Source organism: Rutidosis leptorrhynchoides, chromosome 3 (assembly GCF_046630445.1).
Source record: "Rutidosis leptorrhynchoides isolate AG116_Rl617_1_P2 chromosome 3, CSIRO_AGI_Rlap_v1, whole genome shotgun sequence".
Lineage (NCBI taxonomy): Eukaryota > Viridiplantae > Streptophyta > Magnoliopsida > Asterales > Asteraceae > Rutidosis > Rutidosis leptorrhynchoides.
This window is the reverse complement of record NC_092335.1, coordinates 668,788,372-668,815,335: the sequence shown is the minus strand read 5'-3', so window position 1 is coordinate 668,815,335 and position 26,964 is coordinate 668,788,372. Positions and strand designations below refer to the sequence as shown.

Here is a 26,964-nt window from a genome sequence, read left to right as displayed (position 1 = left end):
AGAAAGACGTATTAAAAGGGAAATCATTGAAAACAATTTGAGAAAAGTTAAACCAACTGATTCCCCTTCGTGTTCGAGTTCTACCAGTGCTAAGGCAGCTGATGACCAATCTACTGGTCACCCAGTAGCTGCAGACAAGCCAGTGAAACGAAATACTGGCAAATCTAAGGCAGCAGTTAAGATACCTACTGGTTCATCAGCATCAGAAGACAAGCCAGCAACTTCCCACGCTAACTTGTCAAATGATAAAGGAAAGACAGTTCGCCATGGTCATGGTACTGGTTCCAAAAGGAAAGCTGCCCATAAGGGAAAAGCAAAAATTGACTCGACTGATGAGCTGTCTATCAATGAGATAATGACAGCCAAGCTTGACCAGCTAATTGAGGCAGTAACCAAAAGTCGACCCGATCCTACTGCCCCTATTAGATTTGTGCATGACCAGCCACAAAAGCCAAAAGTGAGAAAATGCTACAAATGTGGCAGCAAAGCTCACTTGGCTAACCAGTGTACTCAAACCCAAACCCCATCTGCTGCTTCTTCTAGCAAGCCAGTAGAAAAGAAGAAGTCATCAAAGGTGACTCCTTCAGAACCCATCCTTGGATGGGTTCCCAAAAAGAACTAATCTCTAAGTTATTGTGCAGGGCATTCAAAACAAGCAAATCTGGTATCTCGACAGTGGTTGTTCGAGACATATGACCGGAAGTAAGTCCCTGCTGATGGACTATCAGGAAAAGGATGGTCCAGTTGTTTCGTATGGAGATAATTCGTTGGGTTACACAAAGGGTTTTGGTACTTTGACAAATGGGAATGTCACGTTCTCAAATGTTGCATATGTAGTTGGGCTTAAACATAACTTACTCAGCATAAGCCAACTGACAAGCAAGAATAAGATAGTCCAATTCAGAAAGAAAATTGGTACTATTTTTGATAAGACAGGGAAGCCACTGCTGACTGCAAAACGTCATGAAAACATGTATCAAATTGACATGAACACAGCAGTCACAACAACTGATACTTGTTTCTATTCGAAGGCAGCAGACAACCTGAAGTGGTTATGGCACAAGAGACTCTCACATCTCAACTTCAAAGATATTCACAAATTATCCAGTAGAAGTTTGGTGTCTGGGCTACCCACAATGTCTTATGTGAAGGACATATTGTGTCCTGGTTGTGAAAAGGGGAAACATCACCATGCCTCGTTCAAATCAAAGCAAATCTCATCTGTTGAAAAACCATTTCACTTACTTCATATGGATCTATTTGGTCCAGTGAATGTGGCCAGCTGTAGTGGGAAGAAGTATACACTGGTTATTGTTGATGAATATTCGAGATACACTTGGGTGTTCTTTTTGAGGCAAAAGAGTGAAGCTGCTGATGAAATCATCAATTTTATCAAAAGAATGGAGCTTTTGAATGGGCAACTGGTGAAGCAACTAAGAAGTGATCATGGTACAGAATTCAGAAATGCTACATTGGAAGAATTTTGTGCTGACAAAGGTATTTCCCAAAATTTCTCTGCTGTGAGAACACCTCAGCAAAATGGTGTTGCAGAAAGAAGAAACAGAACTCTCATTGAAGCAGCAAGATCTATGTTGGCTGAGTCTGGGTTGAAGAATTCCTACTGGGCAGAAGCTGTGAATACTACCTGTTTTACCCAAAATAGATCTCTTATTGTGAAAAGACATCAGAAAACTGCTTATGAAGTTCTCAAAGGAAGAAGACCCTCAATTTCATTTCTCCATGTATTTGGCACTCCCTGTTACATTCTAAATAATAGGGATCAGCTGGGCAAATTCGATGCTAAAGCTGATGAAGGTATATTCCTTGGATATTCCAACATGTCAAAGGCATATAGGGTCTACAACAAAAGAAGGGGTTGTTTTGAAGAATCCATTAATGTTACATTCGATGAAACTGCCTCTGCTTCATCTACTGATCGTGAAGATGAAGTGTTACTGTTTGAAGAGCCTACTCAGCAAGCTCTTGATGATGAAGAGCCAGCAGCACAACCCTCACCAATCCATGCTGCTGGGTTCTCTGATGATGAAATGGAACATTCTGTTCCATCTGTGTCTAAACTAAGTGGACCTACTGGCTCTACTGAAGTGCTGCAACTTGAGCCTAGGTCTGCTGGTTCTGAGAGATCACAAGCTGGTATTGATTCTACTGATATTGATCAGCAACCTTCTGTTGCTGCTCACTCATCTGAACCAGCTGATGTTCAAGATGCTGTTTGTTCTACAACCAGCTCACCTGTTCATAACACCAAATGGACAAGGGAGCATCCGATTGAGCAGATTATTGGTAATCTTGCGAGTGGTGTTAAAACACGGAGGCATGCAACCAGCAACTTTTGTATGCATGTTAATTTTGTGTCTACCATTGAGCCCACGTGTCCTGAGGAAGCACTTCAAGATCCTAGCTGGGTTGGTTCAATGCAAGAAGAAATTACTCAGTTTGATAGGAACAAAGTGTGGACATTGGTACCTGAACCTGAGGATAAGACAAAGAAGATCATTGGTACTAAGTGGGTGTTTAAAAACAAGATGGATGAAGATGGTGTCGTTATCAGAAACAAAGCAAGATTGGTTGCTCAAGGGTTTAGACAGGAAGAAGGATTGGATTATGGGGAAACTTATGCACCAGTGGCTAGGATGGAAGCTATCAGATTGTTCTTAGCATATGCTGCTAGGATGAACTTTAGGGTATTTCAGATGGATGTTAAATCTGCATTTCTGAATGGGAAGCTGCAAGAAGAAGTTTATGTCAAACAGCCTCCTGGTTTTGTAAGCAGTAAATATCCAGACCATGTCTACAAGTTAGACAAAGCACTTTATGGCCTTAAACAGGCTCCAAGAGCATGGTATGAGACACTTCATGTGTATCTCACTGGTATAGGTTATAAAGTTGGAACAATTGATACCACTTTATTCTCAAAAGAGATAGATGGTGATCTCTTGTTGGTACAGATATATGTGGATGATATTATTTATGGTTCTAAAAATGAAAAACATTGTCAAGATTTTTCAAAACGTATGTCAACGGCATATGAAATGAGTTTACAAAGAGATCTGCAATACTTTTTAGGATTGCAGATCAAACAACTTGATGATGGAATATTCATAAGTCAAGATAAATATATCAAAGATATGTTAAAGAAATTTGGTCTGACCTGTTTAAAAGACATAGGGACTCCAATGGCAGCATCCATTAAAATAGATGCTGATCCAAATGGTGAACCAGTCAATATCACTGAATATAGAGGTATGATTGGATCCCTACTTTATCTCACAGCCAGCAGACCAGATATTATGTTCGCCACATGTCTCTGTGCCAGATATCAAGCTGATCCTAAAGAGTCACACTTGCTGGCAGTAAAAAGAATATTCAGATACCTAAAAGGTACTGCTAAACGTGGTCTTTGGTATCCCAAAGACCAGGATTTTGAACTAATTGGGTATTCAGATGCTGAATTTGCAGGGTGTAAAATAGACAGGAAAAGTACTACTGGTGGGTGCCAGTTACTGGGTAGTAGGCTAGTCAGCTGGACAAGCAAAAAGCAAAATACTGTGTCCACATCTACTGCTGAGGCAGAATATGTCTCTGCTGGTAGTTGTACTGCTCAAGTACTGTGGATGCAAAGCCAGCTAAAGGACTATGGTGTTCATGTTACAAAAACTCCAATCTACTGTGACAACACCAGTTCAATTGCTATCACCAACAATCCTGTGATGCACTCAAGGACTAAGCTCATCGATGTTCGGTATCATTTCATAAGGGATCATGTTCAAAAGGGTGATGTTGAGTTACATTTTATTTCTACAGACCAGCAATTAGCAGACCTATTTACAAAGCCATTAGATGAGAAACGTTTTAACTATCTCATCTCTGAGCTGGGTATGCTTGAGCTTTAAATAAAAGATAACTTTTGTTGGTGTGCTGGCTCTACAACGTGTAGGGCAAACCAGTAAGTCACATTTATTTACTTACTGCCTACATGTCAAACAACCAGCACAGCAAGGTCTTTTATATTTTGGTTACTTAAATGTTTTCAATAAAATAATAAATAGCTCTCCAAATTTAATGATTCCTTAAAACTGGAAACTCATTTACTTCCAATGATTTAAATTAAATTCATGACATATTAAATGTAACAAAAGTATTTTGTATTTAATACAAAAAATTATTTTTGAGGTTTTAAATCAATTTGTTTGAAATGAAATCTGATGCATTTAATGCTGTATGGGAGTAATGAGTGTTTAAGCCGTATAAATGTCATGTCAACAGTCTGTCTCCCCTTGAAAACGTGCCAGTCTGTCACATCTGCCCACGCGCCTGCAGATGACAGTAATTTTCTCTCTCCTTGCACTTTTTCACCCAATCACAACGGATAAAAGTGTGTTTCATCTTACATAATAACCTTCGGTTATTCATTTTTCAAAACACACATTTTTTTTTACTCTCAAAACTTTTTCAATCTTCAATCTTCAAATCTTCATCCTACACTCATCAATGGCAGAACAACAACAGCAATCACCACGTGCTGCAAGCCAGCAAGAGGAACAACAGCAACAACCACAACCGCAACCACAACCTGCCCCACAACCGGCACCGGCACCGGAGGAACCGGTGGTTCAAGAACACGTCGTTCAAGGACCACTGTTCAATCTCCACCCCAACCTGATTAGGGCTCCCAATGCACCTGATCACTCACTGATTCGCCTATCTAGAGGCAATGCTGCACATGCCCTATCTATCCCCAAATCGAAGGTTAACAAAGGGTATGAGGCCCTCATTGATTACATCCGTCAATCACCTCTGGCAAGAGCCATCACCGGTGTACCTTCCCGATTCTATGCTGCCTGTTTGGCACGATTTTGGTATACTGCAACTGTTGCCACCACTCCCGGCAACGTTCCATGTATTCGTGGCATGGTGACTGAAACCCTAAATTGCTCTGTCACCGTCGAAGCTATTAGACGTGCTCTTCAATTGCCCGGTGGACCATTTGTTGCTTCACCTACTAGTGACGAATTAAGAAGGGAGGTGTTGGAGACTATTGGGTTTGCTGGACCAGTGGCACATACACCGTTGAGAAAGCATATGCCACCTCTGTGGTACTACTTCTTTGGGTTGATGACTCAGTGCATGAGTCAAAAGTCAGGAAGCTTTGACCAATGCTCAGATTTTGAGCTCAAGCTTGGTCATGGGTTGTTGTTCAACAGGAACATCGATTACGCCCTTGAAATTTATTTGAGGCTAAGGGAAATGGTGACTGCTAGAGTAAGAACCAACTTAATTCCATTTCCACGATTCTTAAGCCTGGTATTTGAAAGTGAACTGGGTGAAGCTTATCAGCAAATTGCTGATCAATCATTTGAGGTCCCAGTAAAACAAGGGGGTATGCCAAAGGATGTACCTGCTGCTCCATATGCTGAGTTGACACCAGCAATGAACGAGTATCTTGCTGCTCATCTTGGAGCCACCCAATCGACTGCCTCTGGTTCTGCACCAGCTGAGGGGGAGGGTCCTCAGCGAAAGCCAGCAACGCGAAGGAAGCAGCCAGCTACCTCAACTAGTACAGCCACCGTCTCATATACTGGTAAAGCAGTAGTTGTATTAGAATCTAGTGCTCTCTGATCATAAAGAACAGCCCTAGTCTTATATACTGACTACCCAATTCTAGTGTTGGAATCTATTACTCATCTATTTCTTGGTAACAGGCAAACCTAAGCGTGCTAAAGCTGGCTCCAAGCGAACCACAGGGGAGATTGCACCAGTCTCAGCTGCTGCTCCTGCAAAGGATGTAGCTATGGAACCTGGTGCGTTTCTAGACCAAACAGCAGAACAATCTAACTTAATTGAAAAATTTTTAACTGCTGATTTGAAAAATGTTGAGGGAGTTAACGGTATAACCCTGGCTCCCAAGCTGACTGGTTTTAAAACTGGTGTCAAGAAGAGTAGCAACCCATACTCGTCTAACCAGGCACTTCCACATTTTTCTGAAATGAACTTAATGCAATACTTCCTGCTGACAGTACAACCAGCAGAGAACATAACTGACCCCCAAAGTAGGCTTGAGCTGGGTCTTCATCGTGTTGAACCAGCTCAGGTGACTGCACAGCCAGTATGTTACTCGGATACTGATAAGAGTCACACTCCTACATCATTACCAGCCAGATCTCTTACACTATCTGGGTCAACATGTGTTGCCAATGAGTCAGCAGAGTCACCGCTGTACTTACAGACACCTTCTTCTGTCTCATTCGAAGGGCCGACCAAATCACAAGTCTGTCCCCAGAGACCAAAAACAGATGCAATTGTTGAGTCAAATTTATTTGGTTCTACAGTTGCTAACATAACTTGTTCTATTGTTTCAGTTCTTAGCAGGGTAGATGAACAGGCAGAGGGGGAGCAAAATAAAGATGTTGTTATTACTGGTGATATTGCTGCCTCTGCTACTGGTGTTGGTGCCACTGATTCTGTTACTGGTGGTGCTGATGCTGGTACTGTTGATTCTGCTACTGCTGGTGTGGAAGATGTTATCATGGAAGAACCTCCTGTTCTTGAGAAGGTTATTGACAATATTGTCAAGGATGTTCTTCTTGATGAACCTGTCACCCAGCCAAGAGTGGACTCTGCATTAATGTCTGATGAGCCTGCTGATTCTTCTGATTCTTCTACTATGGAACGTCAAGTTCTTACAGAATCTGCAGTTCGTCATCCTATTGGTCCAATTTTGCTGAGATGGAGTTTGAAACCATTCAGCCGAATGCAGCTAATGTTATTGTCATTCCTGGTTCTGATTCTGGTATTGCTACAGCTGATGCTAGTGCTAGTGCTACGTTTCCATCTGATTCTGCTATGGATGCTGGTACTAGTGCTACTTTTCCTTCTGATACTGGTGCACAGGTTGCTGATGTTAAGGATGCTGGTACCTCTGCTGACACAACTACTGATTCGACTAAGGCTTCTGTTACTGAGGTAACAAAGCCATATGTTGTGCAGGTACTAGATCCAGATGAAGTTGTTCCTAACTTCATTTTCAAGGGAGCTTCAATCTCTCCCAAGATTGCTATGCTGGTCGATCAGCTGACCATTGATCCCGAATCTGCAATAGTCTCAGCCAGCAGATTACCTCGTGAAGAGATGGTTGAGCTATTATCTCAGCTTGATAGACCAGCTAGAGAAGAAATTTATGAGAGGATAGCCCTACTGGAGCAAATCAATGAACATCCTTACTATCATGTTTTTGGTATGGCTCCAGCTGCTTTGCCATTTCCTGGTACATGGAGGCCTCTCAAGTTTGTCATCGATCCTACTACTGGTAAGTGTGTTATGCAAAATGTCCCTGATTCGCCAGTACCTTCTTCTTCCTCGGCTTCTTCCTCCTCATCTTCTTCTGATGAGGATGCTGATGAAGGTACTGGTAAGGGCGAACCAGTCATTCATGATAACGTGACTGGTTCCAAAGACAAACAAGTGGATCTTACTGATGACAATGCTGATAATAATGCTGACAAGGATATCAGTGGTTCTAATCCTTCGGGCGAAGGTAAAAACGATGGTGATCATGGTGATGTGTGAGCTCCTGACCTTCCATCTCCACCACCCCACGGTGATACTCCTCTGTTAGCTTGTGCTGACCAACCTTCAACCTCTGCATACTTAAAGTTCAATGCAGATGAGGTTGCTGATATTTCCACCTTTGCTGTCTATAAGACACTGCAAGGGATCACACCAAATTTGGAGGAAACTATTCGCAGAGCTATTGTTGATAGTGTCTCTGCTGCTGTCAGATCTGCTGGAGAGGCTGTTACAACTCCTATTGATCTTAAACTCCAGCAGGTGTGTGCTTTTGCTGATGTGGCAGTCGAAGCAATCACAAAGCACCACGAAGATGAAGAGGAGCTTGAAAGGCGAATTATCTCTCACAATGAGTACTGTGAAAATATCACCCGACTCCAAGCTGATTTGGATGCTGCTAACCGCAGAAATACTTTCTTAAATGAGGAGAACAGGGTGTTACACGAGAGATTGGAATCGCAGGAAGCTCAAATGGCTAACATGATTCCTGCTGTTGCCTATGTTCAGATGGTTGAAAACATGCAACGAATGGCTGCTTTGCAAGGTGATGTTCGGGCCATCGTTGAACAAATGGCTATGGGTGTAGCCAGGAATGAAGTTAGATCCTCCAATCTTCTGCTAAGACAATTTGGTGTGGATCCTGGTGCCCATCTTACTCCAGAGGTTGCTGAGTGGAACAATTTTGCCTTCTCTGCTCCTCAGTCAGACAGTGATCTTGATGCTACTGTCTCCCCTTCTATTCACCCTACTGCCCGTGCTGATGACAAAAAGGGGGAGAAAAAGTCCAAAAAGATATCTAAAAAGAGAAAACAGTCTGAGGGGGAGCATGAACATGAAAAGGCTCCTAAACAACCCAGGAGAGATGGAGATGGTGATGGTCAAGACACTGGCCCTAAGCCCAGCAACGCTCATACTGAAGCTGGTGGTGCACAGGCAACTGGTGGTACTCAACCCAGTGTGTCTGCCACACCAGTGGATGATATTGGTTCTGGCAGTAAGCCCAGTGATGTTTCTGATATGGCTGTAGCTGAAGCTTTTGTGCTGTCTCAATCTATTGAACGTAAAATGAAGAGGAAGTTAGAGAGACATCAAAAGCGACAGCAGGAACTAGATGATGCCTTCAATGCCAAGTTTGAGGCCTTTGCTGAACTTAAACGTCGTAAGATTATGCACAGAAGATGGCTGAGTCCAAAAGCAATGGAAATCGATGATGACCTGACTGCCTTTGATAAACACAGAAAAGAGGCAAGAAAAAGAAATGCCAAGTTCATGGTCAAATACGACAAACAGAGGGCAAAGCTGTATGCACAGAGAGCAGAAAGAATCAGGAACATGACTCCTGCTGAGATGAAGGATTACCTTGTTTCTACTGAGTCAACTGGTGGAGTTAGAGCTGATATTTTCATGAAATGGGTTGATGCTATGTTAGAAGCCAGCTCTACTCCTCAACCAGCATCTGCTGCTCAGCCAGCTACACAACAAACACAGCCAACAGAAACAGTCATCCTTGATGATGATGATGATGTTATTAGTCAGGGGGAGCATCTTGCTATTGTTCCCTACCTGCCTCCTATTCAACCTGTATCGACACAAGAACCATCAGCTGAACCCAGGCCTATTGACAAACACAGGGTGAAATCTGCTCCTAGGGACAATCAGCCCCTGAGGAAAGGACCCCTATTCGAGGCAGCTGATGAAGGTACTGAAGTGGTTGAGCCAGCTGATACTAATCAGTCAGCTGGCATTAAAGACACAGCAAGGAATGCTGTGATAGAAGACCCAGCCAGAAGTGTACTGCTGGGTAGTACAAGTGTTGAAGACCCAGCAAAGTCGGTTGAGCTTGGTGCTAAACAAGTAGATGATGAAACGGTTGATCCTGCTGACTTCACAGTCTGGGGAAGAGACGGCCAAACATTCGTTCTATCTCCTCTTCCTCCCCAGATTCAAGTTTACTTTGACAGAACACAGGATAATCGGGTCAATCAGCATCCAGTTAGTTCATCTGGCAGCTATGAATCATCTATGTATCCTCCATCTTCCCCAAGGGTTCATGACAAACATATCACTTGGGAAGATGACTCAGTAACCCATGGTGAGCCGAACATCAGAAAAATGAACCCAGATGAAAGAGATGCCTACAGACTTCAGATCACTGTTCCAGAGTTGCTTGAACAAAGACAAATTGAACTTAATGAAAGAATTCGTCAAGTCAGGCTGCTGCATCATCCTCTTGATCAGCCACACTATATTACTGCACTAACCTTTGGCGTTGACATTAGGGTGTACTTGAATAACAGTGGTCTCAGGCTCTCCACTACTGATGAAAGAATTCATTTTGAAGATGCTCTCCAGCTGGGTATGGATATAAGGGAGTATTGTGCTGCCCTTGGTACTGAAGAGGGTAGAAAGATGGTTGAAGCAGTAAGATCCCTGAACATTTCTTATGATGATTATCTGATGGGTTTAGCTGCTGAAAGGGAAGCCAGAGAAGCTGCTGATGCTGAACTTGCTGAACGATCAAGGCTTCAGGATATTGAAGACAGATTGGCTGCTGACAGAAAGCAACAGGCTGAGTCCCTCAAACTTGTCAGAGCCATTGTCAAAGAACAGGATAAGGTTTTTGATAAGATAGAAGCTGCTGAGAAAGTACCTACCACTGCTCCTGTAGTACCTGATCACAATATTGAGTTTCCTGATACTTATTATAAGAGCAGGTATGGTAATGTGATGAATAGAAGATCTAATCCCTGCAGAATTATCAAGGTAAACAGAGGGACAAAAAGGGCTTTCAATGTTGTCAGGGATAACAATGTTCAAGAAAGGATTAGTTTTGATGACTTAAGAACTCTTGGATTCAGTGAATGGATAGAAATCTTGGAGTATTTCATTGGTAAACGTGAGAGTGCTATCAAGAGTGCTCTTAAGACTGAACTCCAACAGCTGTTCAAGAAGGCAACTAAGTTTGGGAATGCACCAGTAGTTGATGTTGATGAATTTCTTGCTCAAAAGCCTAAAGGGAAGCAACCTACTGGTGAAGGACCAACTGGGAGAAGCCGAATTGTTCTACCTCCTTTCATCCCTGTTTTTGACCCTGCTGAATTACCTCTCCTGTTCCCTGAAGCCTGGAAGATTAAACAAGAGGAGCTATCTGATGAAGAAAGAGAAAGAGAAAGGGATAAAGATAGATAGTCTCCTATGTGCTTAACTTGTATCTTTTGTAATTTACTTTTCATTACGAATTATCTTGTAATTATTGTATATATCTGGTGTAACGAAAGTAAAGTGAGTTTATCTTCAAAATCATATCAAATTATAAGATATAGATAACTCATCAAAAGATCCCAAAACAAACTTAAAGGGACGAATTTACTGTCTACTCTCACTAGGTCCCTAAGTGCTGGCTTTAGTGTTTTCTCTTCAAGTCATAGGTTTTGTCATCATCAAATAGGGGGAGATTGTTGAGTCCCCAAAATAATTAAGGATTTAATTATGACAAAACAATATTTATTTGCACTAAAAGTGTTATGTGCAGCCAGCACAAGTTTGTTTATGTATAGTCAGCTAATATAGCTGTGTCGTGTGTTTAGTATGCTGCCTAGTCTATCAGCACAAGGTAGAAATGTATTCTTCGAATCTGCACAGGATGTGCACCCAGCAAATAAAGAATATCAAGTGACTCAACATATGAAGGACCAGTAAGTCTGGATATCAGCATACAACACAAGACAGCCATGCTCCATTACCAGCATGGTAGTTTCCCAGAGTGGTCTACATCAACGCACTATTCAACAGAAGTCGAAGACAAAGTTGAACAGAAAAGGACAGGAGTCGGCGGCTGACAAGTGACCTTACAAGACCACGTGGGAATGCAGAAGTGGAACGCATGTGCAGACATGTGTTATACTTTATTCATACCTAGGGAACACAACATTCCATTTGTTTAAATCAAATGGTAGTGCCAAACCGAATTGGTGTGTTCCTGCAAATAGCTACCTAAGAGGAAAGAAGGAGAGCACGCCTTCTGACACAATTGTCCCCACAAGTACAAGGCATCCAATGTACTAGTGGACAATAGATTAATTACACGGTTAATAGAACTACTATATATATTGTTGTATCCACTATTGTAAAAACTAGTGGTGTGGGTTTATCTGTTAGAGTCCAAACCGTGTAATAGCTTTAGTTTATCTCTTAGCTATAATCTAGGTAATCTGTATCAACCAACTATCATTTCCGCCAAGGATAGTTGTGATTCTTTCTGATTTAATCAATAAAGAATAACCGTTGAAAATTACATGTGACTCTATCTTATTTACTACAGAATACTAAACGTGTTTAACTGACTAGTTAATTAAGAAAAGAATTGTATTCACCCCCCCCCCCCCCTCTACAATACTCCTGTTGTTATTAAGGGACCAACAGATATTCATCAGGAAAGTTGTCTTGTATGGCCGATTCATTCAGAACTTCTAATTCGGGATTTTCAAGACGAGAAAGATGATCAGCGGCGAGATTTTCTGCTCCTCTTTTATCTCGGATTTCAATATCAAATTCTTGTAAGAGTAAGATCCAACGGATTAATCTTGGTTTAGCATCTTGTTTTGAAAATAGGTATCTAAGAGCAGAATGGTCGGTATAGACCACCGTTTTTGCTAGAACGAGATATGATCGAAATTTGTCAAAAGCAAAGACAATAGCAAGGAGTTATTTTTCAGTAGTTGTATAGTTCGTTTGTGCTCCTTGTAATGTCTTACTAGCATAATATATAGGTTGAAATCGTTTTTCAATTCTTTGTCCTAAAACGGCTCCCACTGCAAAATCACTTGCATCGCACATTAGTTCAAATGGTAGATTCCAATTTGGTGTTATCATGATCGGTGCATTAGTGAGTTTCTCTTTAATAATATTAAAAGATTTGATACACTCATCTGAAAAGATGAATGGAGCATCCTTTTCTAGGAGTTTATTCATAGGAGTGGCAATTTTAGAAAAATCTTTTATGAAACGTCGGTAAAAACCGGCATGCCCTAGAAAACTCCTAACTCCTCTAACATTGGTGGGATGTGGAAGTTTAGCAATTACATCTACTTTAGCTCTATCCACTTCAATTCCTTCTTTTGAAATTTTATGTCCAAGAACGATGCCTTCTTTAACCATGAAATGGCATTTCTCCCAATTAAGTACTAGATTTGATTGTTCGCATCTAAGAAGCATTCGTTCCAGATTAACTAGACATGATTCAAATGTATCACCGAAGACTGAAAAGTCATCCATGAAAACTTCCATGCATTCTTCTATCATGTCGTGAAAAATCGCCATCATACACCTTTGAAAGGTTGCAGGGGCGTTGCAAAGTCCAAATGGCATGCGTTTGTAAGCAAAAGTACCATAAGGGCACGTGAATATGGTTTTCTCTTGATCTTCGGGTGCTATTGGAATTTGAAAATATCCGGAAAATCCATCTAGAAAACAATAGTAACTATTTCCGGCTAATCTTTCCAACATTTGATCTATGAAAGGTAAGGGAAAGTGATCTTTTCTGGTGGCGTCATTTAATTTTCTATAATCAATACATACACGCCATCCTGTTACAGTCCTAGTAGGAATAAGCTCATTTTTCTCATTTGTAATGACAGTCATGCCACCCTTCTTAGGCACGCATTGAACTGGGCTTACCCATGGACTATCAGAGATTGGATAAATTAGACCTGCGTCTAGCAGTTTAATAATCTCTTTCTTAACTACATCTTGCATATTAGGATTTAGTCTTCGTTGGCGTTGCACATACGTTTTATGACCTTCTTCCATAAGGATTTTATGTGTGCAATACGAAGGACTTATTCCTTTAATATCATGAATCTTCCATGCAATGGCTGGTTTATGAGCTTTCAACACAGAAATGAGTTGTGATTTCTCATTTTTAGTAAGAGAAGACGATATTATTACAGGTAATTCAGATTCACCATGTAAATAAGCGTATTCCAAATGGTTTGGAAGTGGTTTTAACTCTAATTTCGGAGGTTCTTCTATCGATGATTTGTATCGATATCTGTCTTCTTCTTTTAGCATTTGAATTTCTTTTGTTATTGGTTCATATCCATTAGCTATAAGTGTAGCTAACATTTCAGCTTCATCAATTGGTTCATTACCTTCTCCTAAAGAACATTCTCCTGTTCCTTGTAATTCTGGAAATTCTTCTAATAATTCTGCATGTGCATCTATAGTTTGAATATAATAACATGTATCATCTGCAGATTGTGGTTGTTGCATTGCTCTATCAACTGAAAAGGTAACACTCTCATCCTCTATACTTAGGGTCAGTTTCTTACCGAACACGTCTATCATTGCTTTAGCCGTGTTTAAGAATGGTCTTCCTAATATGAGAGGAACTTGAGAATCTTCTTCCATGTCCAAAACAACAAAATCTACTGGAAATACTAAAGTACCAACTTTAACTAGCATGTTCTCCATTATCCCTCTAGGATATTTTATTGATCTATCGGCTAGTTGTATGCTTATTCTGGTTGGTTTCAATTCTCCAAGGTCTAGTTTAGTGTATAGTGAATACGGCATTAGATTTATACTAGCACCTAAGTCTGCCAATGCTTCTATTGAACTAAGACTACCCAGAAAACATGGAATTGTGAAACTTCCTGGATCAGATAGTTTTTCTGGTATCTTATTCAACAGCACTGCTGAACAATTAGCATTCATGGTAACAGCCGAGAGTTCTTCCATTTTCTTTCTATTCGTGATCAGATCTTTCAAGAATTTAGCATATCTAGGCATTCCTGAAATCACATCAATGAAAGGAAGATTTACATTTATCTGTTTAAACATATCCAAGAATTTGGATTGCTCGGCTTCAAGTTTCTCTTTCTTCATTTTACTCGGGTAAGGAAGTGGTGGCTGGTATGGTTTAACATAAGGTTTAGCCTTAACTGTGTTATCTACATTAACCTTTTCAACTACCGATTCTTTTTCCTTATCTTGATCAGGTTGTGGTTCTTGTGGAGTAGGAATAGCTTCATCAGAAGTTACAGGTATTTCAGGTGGTGTAAGTGTTGTACCACTTCTTGTGGTAATGGCTTTAGCTGTTTCATTCCGGGGGTTAGCATTTGTATCACTAGGTAAACTTCCCGGTTTTCTTTCACCTATTAACCTTGCTAGGTTACTTACTTCTTGTTCCAGATTTTGAATAGAAGCTTGTTGATTTCTAAATGCTTGAGCATTTTGTTCATTGGTTTGTTTCTGAGATGTGAAAAATTGCGTTTGAGTTTCAACTAGCTTTGTCATCATATCTTCTAAATTCGGCTTTTTATCATCGGTTTGTTGTGGTGGTTTGTTTTGAAAATTCGGTCTTTGCTGGTTGTAAGTATTATTGGATACTTGTTGATTGTTAGGACCTTGTTGGTTGTTGTATGGAATATTTCGGTTATAATTCTGGTTTTGATTGTAAATCGGTCTTGGCGGTTGATAATTATTCTGATAATTATTTCCAGGCCTTTGGTTTATGTATGAAATATTCTCTCTTTGTTCCATTGTTAATTCAATACTGAGACAATCTTTTGTCAAATGTGGTCCTCCACACTGCTCACAACTAATTCGTATTGAGTGAATATCTTTAGTCATCTTTTCCATTCGTCTCTCCACAGCATCTATCTTTGCGGAAATGGAATCTAAGTCATGGCTAGAATCGGCTCTAGCTTCTTTAGATGATCTAACGATGTCTTTTTCTTGGTGCCACTCATGTGAGTGGGAAGCAGTGTTATCAATAATTTTGTAAGCATCAGTTTCGGTTTTCTTCATAATAGAACCACCAGCTGCTATATCTATGTCTTTCCTTGTAGTGATGTCGCATCCTTGGTAGAATATTTGTACTATTTGATAGGTGTCTAAACCATGTTGCGGACATCCTCTTAACAACTTTCCATATCTTGTCCACGCCTCATATAGAGTTTCATTTAGTTTCTGTGTGAACGTAACAATTTCTGCTTGAAGTCTTACGGCTTTAGATGCAGGAAAGAATTGTTTAAGAAATTTGTCAACTAAAACATCCCATGTATCGATCGCCCCTTCAGGTAACGATTCCAACCAATCTTTGGCTTCTCCCTTTAAAGTCCAGGGAAATAACATGAGATATATATGTTCATCCTCCACTTCTCGAATTTTAAATAGTGTGCAGATCCTATTAAAGGTACGTAGATGTTCATTTGGATCTTCCTTCGGCGCACTACTAAATTGGCATTGATTAGTCACCATGTGTAGAATTTGTCCTTTGATTTCATAATCTGGCGCATTAATGTCTGGATGAGTAATTGCGTGACCTTGGCCAGTGCGTTTAGCTCTCATTCGGTCTTCCATACTTAAAGGTTCCAGATTCTCCATAATTGAATTTGTTGAATCGGAATCACTAGAGGATTCTGATTTAATGGTTCGTTCCTCAACAATCTCTGTTTGAATGATTGGTGGTTCCGGGGGAAAGTTTAGTGGTTCAGGATCTACGAACCGTTCCTGAATATTCTCCGGATTCTCAATTGTGAGGTCGGGTTCAAAAAATGGATTATCGGAAATTTGAACTGAAGTACTTGGTCGACTGGATGACGATTCTAAAGAAAAATCAACGGCGGTTATATTTGCTAAATGTCTTGATCTAGTTACAGGTGGTGAACGTACAAAAGGTGGTGAACGTCTTGCTCGGTGCATTCACTGAATATCCTATTAGTTTTAAAACGGAAAGAAAAATTATAATAAGTTATCCAATTAATAGACTTTTCTGATTTTGCCTACGTTTCGAATAGCCAAAAGATGCAGCAGAGGGGCAGGATTCGTTTGGTCTCAATATAATTGAGGACTGTTTGGCTCCAATAACCCGGTCCACGTACAAATCCAACTATTACTACGAACCAGAAAATTTGGATGTCTATCAATTTAACCACTCAAAATAAATTTTCGTAATTTTAAGAAATTTAGATAAGAAGTAGAATAAAAATCTATGTCCTAAAACTAGAATAGCGAGAAATAAGAAAGAAAAAGAGTTCGTCGAAATAGGTCGAAAAAGAAAAATGGTTGAAAAATAAAAGGTGACGGAAAAATAAAAGAAACTTATAAAACTTAAAAAAGACTTGACTAACCTAACCTTATTACTACAACTAACTTAAAATTATAATCGCAAATTGAAATTACTAATTGGAATGATAATTGATACATAGGTAAAAGTCGTCTAAAAATATTAAAGCTTACAGGAAAAACTAAATCCCAAATGGAAATATCTTAAAAAGAAACTAAAACTTAAAAAGACGTCGTTAAATTCTAGAGTACCTAAATCTTAGTCTAAAGAAAAAGCACTTAAGGAATTTTACGGCAAAGCCTAAAAATCTAGAAGTAAAAATAATTATGGCAAAAACTATGAATTAAAACTAAATATGAGCTAAAAATACAAAAGTTACGCTAAAACGATTAAAAAGGAAAAAAATATAAAAATATATAAAAAGTTGTAAAAAGTACAATTTTTATAAAAATATTATTTTTATATTATTTATTTTATAAAACTATTAATTTTACAATTTAAATAAACTAATTAAACTAAAAATACAAATTAAACTTAAACTAATAACTTAATTAAATAATAAAACTTAATTAGGGTTAATAATAAAATTAATAATTAATTAAAACCCTAATCGCATTAATTGCTGTACGATGATGGCCTGTCAGATACGCTCATGCGATCGCATGAGTTCTAAGTTACCCAGCCATGCGATCGCATGGGCTAGGGTTTCGGGCCAGAGTTGGGCTGCTACAGTACAGGCCGATTAAAATTTTATTTTATTTTTTTTTTCTGTTTTTGCTGTAAAATATAAAATATATTTATTAATTAAATAAAACTTATATTTTTACAAAATAATAAAATAGAAATAAAGAAACTTTATAAAACTTAAATATTTACCAAACTCTAAGAAAAAAAATATTTATATTTTTGTTTTTCTTTTTTTTTCTTCTTATTTTTGAATATTTAAAACGTATTTTTACAAATGCGTACTAAAAGTAAAAATCTTTTTTTTTTTATAGCGTTGCGCTTCCGGCTTTTAAGACGTTCCCCGACAGCGGCGCCAAAAATACTTGATGTTTTAGCAGAGTGGTATAAAATAGTTATTAATTTTAGCAGGAAATACTATTAAATACGATACAATTTTACACAAGATATTTATTTATTTATAGAATGGATATACTTAAACCTTGCTACAACACTTATAGGCAGTGTACCTAATCGTAAAGTAGTGTAGTTTTTAGTAAGTCCGGTTCGTTCCACAGGGAAATCTTTAAACAAAGCTTAACGCTATATTAGTTTACTTTTATAAAAATACAAATATATATATATAAGTAATATTATTATTATAAAGGGGAGTTTTTACCGTTTAATGACCGGTTTTTCGATTTTAAAACTTTAGTCGCAGTTAAAACCAAATGTAAAATATTAAAAATAAATACAAGACTTAAATTAAAGCGTAAAGTAAATAACGATAATGAAATTGCGAATAATAAAAGTGCGATAAAATAAACTTGCGATAATTAAAGAGTACGATAATTAAAAGTGCAATTAAATAAAATAACAAAAAAAATGCGATAATTAGAAGTGCAATTAAATATAAAATAAAAGAAATTAAATATGAAATAAAAGAATTATGCTTATTTAAACTTCCGTAATCATGATGTTTGACGTGTTGATTTTAGTTTTATGCCCATGGGTTAATTGTCCTTTGTCCTGGATTATTTAATATGTCCGTCTGGTTTTTGTCCATAACAGTCCATCAGTCATAAATATAAAGTGCGAGTGTCCTCGTCAAATTATCCTTATACCCGAAGTTAAATATTCCAACTAATTGAGGACTTAAACTGTAACAAGATTTTAATACTTTGTTTAATAATTACACCAGGATGTCGACTGAGTGTAACCCAAGGTTTTAATATTTTGTTATCAATTATACCAAGTGTCCTTTTACATAATTCCACCCCTGTTTTAATTATTCTAGTGGCTATTAATCCATTCCCGTGTCCGGTTAAATGAACGATTATTCGTACATATAAATACCCCGCCCATCGTGTCCGATTGAGTGTATATGGTAATTTATAGGGACGCCCAATTGTAAACCTTTATATTAACATTAACAAACTATCATTTAGTTAAACAAATATAAAGCCCATTAATAGCTCATAGTCTAATTTTCACAAGTGTCGTTCTTTTGTTCAAACCCCAATTATGGTACAAAGCCCAATTACCCAATTTTAGTAATTAGCCCAACATCATGATTACTTCGTTTTAAATAAGCATAATAATAATTTAGCTACGAGACATTAATATAAAAAGGTTGAACATAACTTACAATGATTAAAAATAGCGTAGCGTTACACGGACAGAATTTCGACTTACACCCTTATAATATTCGCTAACATACCCTTATTATTAGAATTATAATTAAAATTAAAATATAAATTATAAATATATATATATATATGTTTTACGTATATATGAGAGAAAAGAGAAAGATGGATATCTTTTTGGTTCACCAAAGCTCGATTTTTATAGGCATGTGGGCTGGAACTGGGGCTCATGCGATCGCATGGATTTATGCCTTTCAGGCCATGCGATCGCATGGCCAGCTGGGGAGGCTCATTTTTGGTTGTTTTCTTCTGCCGACGGTTTTATAAATAATATAATATATTAAATAATTATAAGAATTATTTAAATATTATATTATATTTATGTGCATAGTTGACTTGTAATTTTTAGTCCATTGCGTCGAGCGTTGAGAGTTGACTCCGGTCCCGGTTCCGGATTTTCGAACGTCCTTGCGTACAATTTTATATTTTGTACTTTGCGTTTTGAATCTTGTACTCTTGTAATTTCGAGACGTTTCTTATCAATAATTGGAACCTCTTTGATTGTCTTTTGTACTTTTGAGCTTTTTGGTCGTTTGCGTCTTCAATTCGTCGAATCTGTCTTTTGTCTTCACCTTTTATTATTTAAACGAATATCACTTGTAAATAGAATAATTGCAACTAAAAGCTTGTCTTTCTTAAGGAATAATGCTATGAAATATATGTTCGTTTTTAGCATTATCAGGCATCAACGCAAACAGATGCCGTACCACCAATATATATCGTGTGCTTCCCTATACCATCTATTTTCTCCCATTACCCCCCCCCCCCCCCCCCCCCCCCCACCTTTGTTTCGCTTGTATACCTCAACTTCTCAAAACTCAACACCCAGTCACCCACAATGACTAGTAATAAAAGATGTTCATCATGGTAACTCATCATGCTATTTGGTCCTAAAAATCAAAGTGAAGATGTGTTCTCACAAACTAAAGATTTTGGTGATTGGTACAAGACCACAAACAAAAACGAACTAAAGGGAGTAGCAGTTCATTGGCCATAGACTTCTGTTTTAAGGCATTAACAATTTCAACAATATAATTCCATGAATATAAAATTAAACTCTTAACAAATAAAACCACAAGCAAATAGTTACCCAAACAACAACTAAACAATATCGGCCAAACAGCCAACTTAAAATTTTTTTAAAAAAAATGTTTGACAATAATTGCCACATTAAACTTATCTTCCATACCATTGAAAGTGTTTGACAAACATATAATTTATGAGCAACAAACTAATTTGTTACTGCAACTTAAAAAAATAATCTACATTAAAAAAAAAAAAAAAAAAAAAAAAAAAAAAAAAAAAATCAAACATAACATTTATGAGAAACAGTTGATAAAAATCTAACAACCCCACACACGAATTAATAATACAAACATGACTAACAATACCTAGCTAATTAAGTTAGCGAATTAACACCAACTTGGTTGTATCCAAACATGACAATTGAAATGAGTTTTCACTCCCACACCACCACCGAAACATTTTTTTACAATTTTCCCATCCAATGTGTGATACGTGTGTGTTTCGAGTGAGTACCAAACTAGCTGCGGGAAGTAGATCTTGTTCTCCATATCTGGCGTTTTGGCATCAACGCAAACAGATGTCGTACCACCAATATATATTGTGTGCTTCCCTATACCATCTATTTTCTCCCATTTATCCGCATCATCGTTTCGCTTGTATACCTCAACTTCTCCAAACTCCTCACCCACAACGACTAGTAAAAGATGTTCATCATCGCAATTGATTAGGAAATATTGTGAGTCGCAACTACTACTTATAGGTGGTGGTGCTTCGGCTAAAATGGTTTTTTGAACCTCTCGTTTATCCAAATTTTTGAATACAAAGACTTCTCCGTCTTTACTCAATGCGTAAAGATCTCGGCCTATAAATGTTAACGAATATCGACGATCGTCATCATCATCAATAGGAACCAAACGCCAAGATGATCGTTCCCAAGCTCCTCCTACAGAGTAGACGAAATACCACCGTCGTTCGTAGACTGTGAATCCAGCAACTATACAATTATTGGAGGAATTAGGTGGTGCCGAGAAACATAAGCTTTTTATGTAACCAAATGCTGGAAGCTTGCGAACATCACTTGTGAAAGGGTTAAATAACACCAATTCTTCTTGTTTTTCTTCTTCTTGTTGTTTTCTGCGCTTAAACAACAACCAACCATACCTCGAACAGTACATTTGGTCGTTCACAAGCGACAACACCTTGAAATTTTTCATCATAAAGTAGTTATCACCCGTCATCGGATCTGTAAAAGCGATAATCCCTCGATGTTTATCTACAACCATCAACCACAGTGAGTTTATCGAATAACTACGCAATCTGCTTAGAGGTGCTGCTAGACGACAGAGTTTGCATGTAGCACGCAAGTACAGGTACTCCACACCGACACAATGTTCCATAATCATCCACAACACGTCAAACGGAATACAGTGCAGGCGTGATCGGTTAGGCTTAAAAACCTTGTCTAATGTTACTACTCTCTCATCCTTTTCTTGTTTGACGGTACTCGTACAATTAGCTTCGAGTCGATCGTCTTCTAGCCTAAATGATCAAACATTATTATTTTTACCATCATTGCAAACGCAATTGCAATAGATATAAGATGTACATACATACAATATACAATATACAATATACAATATAATAATAATAATAATAATAATAATAATAATAATAATAATAATAATCCTTTGTCCCATTTTATTAATTGTCCACCTCGCATGTCTCAAAAAATTGTCACTTGCTAGAAACGACCAATAAAAACCATTAATTAAACTTATTTAATTTTTAACTTCCTTTAATAAATACAAGGAAAAAATTGATAATTCATCAATCTATCATAAAATTGAACATTTTTTGTTGGACAAATATTATGGGACGGGTGTAGTAAAATTGTCACTTACTAGAAACGACCAATAAAAACCATTAATTAAACTAATTTAATTTTTAACTTTACTTTCAAAAATACAAGGAAACAATTGACAATTCATCAATCTATCATAAAATTGAACATTTTTTGTTGGACAATTATTATGGGACCGGTGTAGTAATAATATAATACAGAATATACGACCGATAGATAGATGCATGAACATAATAAATCAACAAAAATTATAATTACCTTCCTTCCCACATCGACACACGGGTTGTTGAGACCACTCGCAGAGGCATGGGAGAAGAGATGATAGTTCTATCTCTGACGTGGTACAAGTGTAATATTTCGTCCATCCTGTCACGAATGTGTATATAACCCCCTAACTTGGAGCCAACTGCGGGGTTATAATATATGGAGCCATTACGACCAAGATCTAGATAAAAGAAAGCGTCTTTCAAGTCATTAATTTCTTCCCACATAACTCGAGTGATGTCTAACTCATCGTGGTCTCCATCTTTGACTTCGTCCATAGTCATACCACTCAAGTCCCATTTCTTGAGACATTCCAACTCTTCTGAATTTACACTACCGGTGTCTAATCGAAACAAAAACACATCAACAATTTTCTTAGTTTTCGCATGATAATAAACTTTAACGCAAAACAATTCGTTTCCGTGTCCTCTAATATAGGTATCTTTCTTATAAGAACTATAACGCTCAGAATCAGGCCAAGGGCAAGCCCCAAACATCAATAGTTGAATCATAACTTCTCCTCTTTTCTTTACTACAATCCTAACCTCTACGACAATAGGACAAAGAAAACAGTCGTAATTTAAGGCATAGATTTTACCGTTGCAACAACTTAGGTTATGTAGTAATTCACCGTCATATGTCATTCTCTTGAGTTGACAAGCGTATGACATTTCAGTCCATCTCAACTTGTTTCTTTTACGATTTATCTGGCACAAGACAAATTTAGATGCATCACGTCTCGTTAACAGCAGGACTGAAGTGGGATCATCGGGAGGAGCCGTCAACAAACATTCATCGATAGATTCACCATCTCCATCTTTCAAACTTAAAGGGGGAAAAAGTACAAACTTCAAAGTAACTGGGTTCCAAAGAGACCACAAAACATTATCCGGATGGTCTGATAGAATCAACCAGCCATGGAAACAACCTCGGATGCGTTTTCCGTAAAACTCGGGGATTTGAGATTGATATGTAATCAATGGGTCGTGTAGTGTAGAGAAAAATTCTGTATCAATGTTGTTATCGTCTTTGAGGTTCTGAAGAATAAACCATGGATATTTTGAAGAAAAAGAAGGCAACTTTTCACATGATGCTGAATTGATAGAAACCTTCTGCTGCTGCTGCTCATCATGCTCCATCTAATAACAATAATGACTTCAGTTAGTTTGAATTTTATTTTAATAATACAATCATTTAAATATCTAATCAGTGGGTTAAAGACTAAATTTTTAATCCTTCCCTAACAATACAGTACTAGATAGAATTACATACTTTCGTGAACTTTCGACCCTTCGTTTCTTTGTAGGAAATCTGCTGTGCACTGCATTAATAAAGAAGATTATTTTCTGCATTAATAAAGAAGATTATTCAAACTAGTAAAACTTAGGATCTAGTATTTGTTTATGTAATGGGAATGGAGTTAAGATTGAATATCGGAATGACATATGAATTAGAGATAAAACAGAGATAGTGTAACTTAGTCATAACTCATAAATAGTCTACATCTGACTTTTGAGAGTGATTACAAAATTGGATAGATCTGTAGTAGTCTGTACCTTGTAGGAGGAAAATAAATACTGCATCTAATTATCCAAAAGTAGTTTGTTCTAACATCTTTTAATGAATTAAAGCCCCGAATGATTTGTACAAAAACCTGGTTTTTAACTTAGAAAAAAGAAGGTTGAAATTGAACTTTCTCCATATTTACCTGAAACCGCCGACGTCGCTTCTCCAAATCGGATTAAGTTTTTATTCGGCTGGAAAAACACACAATAAATAAAGAGTGAGTATACTCTTATAATGTTTTTTTGTCTTTCTTGTTTTTTTTCCCCACTTTGAACATACATAAAAAATGCCATATTTCAATCTTGCAAATTTAGCTTAAGAAGACACCAACTGTATATGTCATCAGCTCAACAAACACATACAACTAATCCCTTTCTAACATGAAAATTAGAAAATAGCCATAATGAGATGTATTTAGAATGTTTGAGATGCACAAATCAGACCACGGACAATCAACTGGAACAAACAATTATAAAACAAATTGCCAGTGATTACAGATAAGTGAAATAAAAAAACTTAATCTTTATTATTTTTATTTTTTTATTCAATAGATCAATTTTATAGTTTATAAATCGATCTCTTGGCTCAAAATTCATTACTACCTGAACACAATTTACATACGCCTGATCAAAGACTTGATTTTTATCAAACAGATTAGTAAATCCCTTTGAACCACCACCTAGAAGGCAGGCTATTGTTCGATACCAAAAAAAATAATATATATATATATATATATATATATATATATATATATATATATATATATATATATATATATATATATATATATATAATAACAAAGATTACAACAAATAAATAAATAATACTCGTTTATTCAGATCAACATATGTCAAAATCTTCCCCTGTAACAGATAACTCACCACCCAAAACTAAAAATTTATTAATATTAATAATAATGTAATGTAATTAGAGCTACCTAAATAATAATTAAGATGTACGATTCATCGATCAAACTTCATCACTGCCCCAACTTGATTTACAAACTCAATAAAGACTTGATTTATATCAAAAGTTTAGTAATAACAATCATACAATCGTCAGACCACCACCAACGACAACGATAAAAAAATAAAAAGACTTAGTTTTTGATCAAATAATTAGAGTAACTAACAATCAAACAAAAAAAAAAAAAAAATGAAATTTTCAATAGCAGTAAGATCCAACACGAATCACAAATAAGTAATTGTTGTAAATTTATAAAATATATTAACAGATCGATCAATTTATCGATTATAAATTGAATTCATACCTCAAATTTCACCACCAGCTGTTAATATTGAACCCTTCACCGAATTTTGTTCAAATCTAGGTTTAAGGTATGGGAAGATGGAATCTCGCCTAATGCATTTTATATCTCTTTCTATCTCTATTTATATATTTATCATATTATATTATTATTATTATATTATTATATATATATATATATATATATATATATATATATATATATATATATATATATATATATATATATATATATACATTATTATAAAGTGCGTGTCAATAATCTTACGTGTTAGTCGGTTATTAATTCTGGTTAAATTTGCTTATATGGCGGCTTGTGGTTAACATATAATTTATAGTAATTATAGGAGTATCCAAATCAACCAAAACTTATCCATACAATTATTTTTTATTAATTAAATATAGTATAAAATTATATAATAATTTCCTATAAATAATTCGTACTAGGGATTTTATAAATATTATTCGATGTTATTAGATATCCGTATTATTAGATATTATATAAATATCTATCTTCTATTCTATGTTATATTAAAAAAGTCATGAGTTAAATAATATCTTCATGAATTAGGTATTATTTATTTAAATAATAATTAATAGTTGTGATATAAAAACTTTATACATGATTAAGGGTTGAATACAAAATATTATATGATGATGGTTCACGAGCAGTCCGTTGATATACTATTACTAACATCATTTAAACTACTTTTAAAATTTGTCGACACCACCACGGGCTCTTAAATTTAAAAGAATAAATTGTTTAAAAATTAATTAATTTTGCACAATTATTTTACTGTGTAACGCACGGGCTTCAATAATTTTGCACGGTTAAGAATAAAAAGAATTGTATCCGTTAAGTTAGTAATACCACACAAAATCACTTTTAAAATTTATGAACACCGCGAGCTCTTAAAAACAAAGGATAATTGTTTGAAAAAATTAATTAATTTTGCACGATTATTTTACCCACCGTGCAACGCACGAGCTCTAATAATTTTGCAAAGTATTTTATCCACGGAGTCTTAAATAATCCTTATACTTTTCTTAATTTTTTAGTATCGATATTTCCGTATCAATATGAACTGCAAATTGCATTTTTTTTCACGGTCTTTTACACACCCGTGCAACGCACGGGCTCAAAAAAACTAGTATATATATATATAGTGGTTCAATCAATGGATAAGCATTAAATGGGGTACAAACTGGATAAGTAAAAATGAGCCACACATTTCATAATTTTAATAGAAACTCTAATATTATACTGAAAAACACGGAGGGCTATATTGGTAATTTCATAATTCAATTATCAGTCGCGTCTTTTATCATCCGGTACCGAATTAACGGAGAGTGTCTGAAGTGCTATGGAAATTGTTCCAAAATCGAGCCCAAACCCTAGCGGAAACCGTATTATCTTTGATCCTTTCATCATCACTGACAAAGGTTCAATGCCGTTGCAAATATAGCCGGGATTGTCTTCGTTGTTGCTACGCCGGTGACCGTATGTCAATTCTTCTCCGAGCAGACGATTCTTCGAATTACAGGAGTCTTCTCAACTTGTGCTTCATCGTCATCTCCGACGATGCACCTTCTCTTCCATGTTTTGATCCTCAATCTCGCCGGTCTCAACTTGAGGTTTCTCTCTTTTTCACACTAGATTCATTTGATATACCTACGTATATGTCTCATCCATTTATATTTTATATGTTATTATTATATTAAGTGGTCAATTATGACTTATATGGTTAAAAATTATGCTTTTTATGCGTTATTATGAAGGTGAATAGGTGGATACAGATGAAATTTGAAGAAAATAATAATGTGACATGAATTATGTAATTAAAATTAGGGCTTTACATACTGTGCATAATCTGTTTATATTAAATTGAATTTTTATTTTGTTATAAAGCTGTTTTCATGTATTTAATAAGACTGTATTGATGGATATGTACAGA

General features: G+C 36.7%; 1 protein-coding gene across 4 annotated transcripts; it reads right to left on the bottom strand.

Annotated features, from left to right (window-relative positions):
• Positions 1–20,301: 20,301 nt before the first annotated feature.
• LOC139899317 (uncharacterized) lies at positions 20,302–24,840 on the bottom strand. Of its 4 annotated transcripts, none has more exons than XM_071882143.1 (5): positions 23,886–24,840; positions 23,450–23,498; positions 22,776–23,316; positions 22,172–22,520; positions 20,302–21,591 (listed from the first exon to the last, which is right to left on the bottom strand). In XM_071882143.1, the coding sequence occupies exons 3-5, from the start codon at positions 23,314–23,316 to the stop codon at positions 20,439–20,441; spliced, it is 2,043 nt and encodes a 680-aa protein (XP_071738244.1). In that variant the 5' UTR covers positions 23,450–23,498; positions 23,886–24,840; the 3' UTR covers positions 20,302–20,438. The 4 variants fall into 4 exon arrangements, with proteins under 4 accessions (XP_071738244.1, XP_071738242.1, XP_071738243.1 ...); XM_071882141.1 differs by having other exon boundaries at positions 22,172–23,316; positions 23,886–23,934; positions 24,346–24,840; XM_071882142.1 differs by having other exon boundaries at positions 22,172–23,316; positions 23,886–23,934; positions 24,703–24,774.
• Positions 24,841–26,964: the final 2,124 nt, after the last annotated feature.

What these genes read in the sequence shown, in the direction of transcription:
- LOC139899317 (XM_071882140.1), bottom strand. Translation starts at nt 23,316, where the DNA reads ATGGAGCATGATGAGCAGCAGCAGCAGAAGGTTTCTATCAATTCAGCA. An exon ending in GTGTCGATGTGGGAAGGAAG is followed by an intron (nt 21,592 to 22,171) that starts GTAATTATAATT and finishes TTGATCATTTAG; the next exon opens with GCTAGAAGACGATCGACTCG.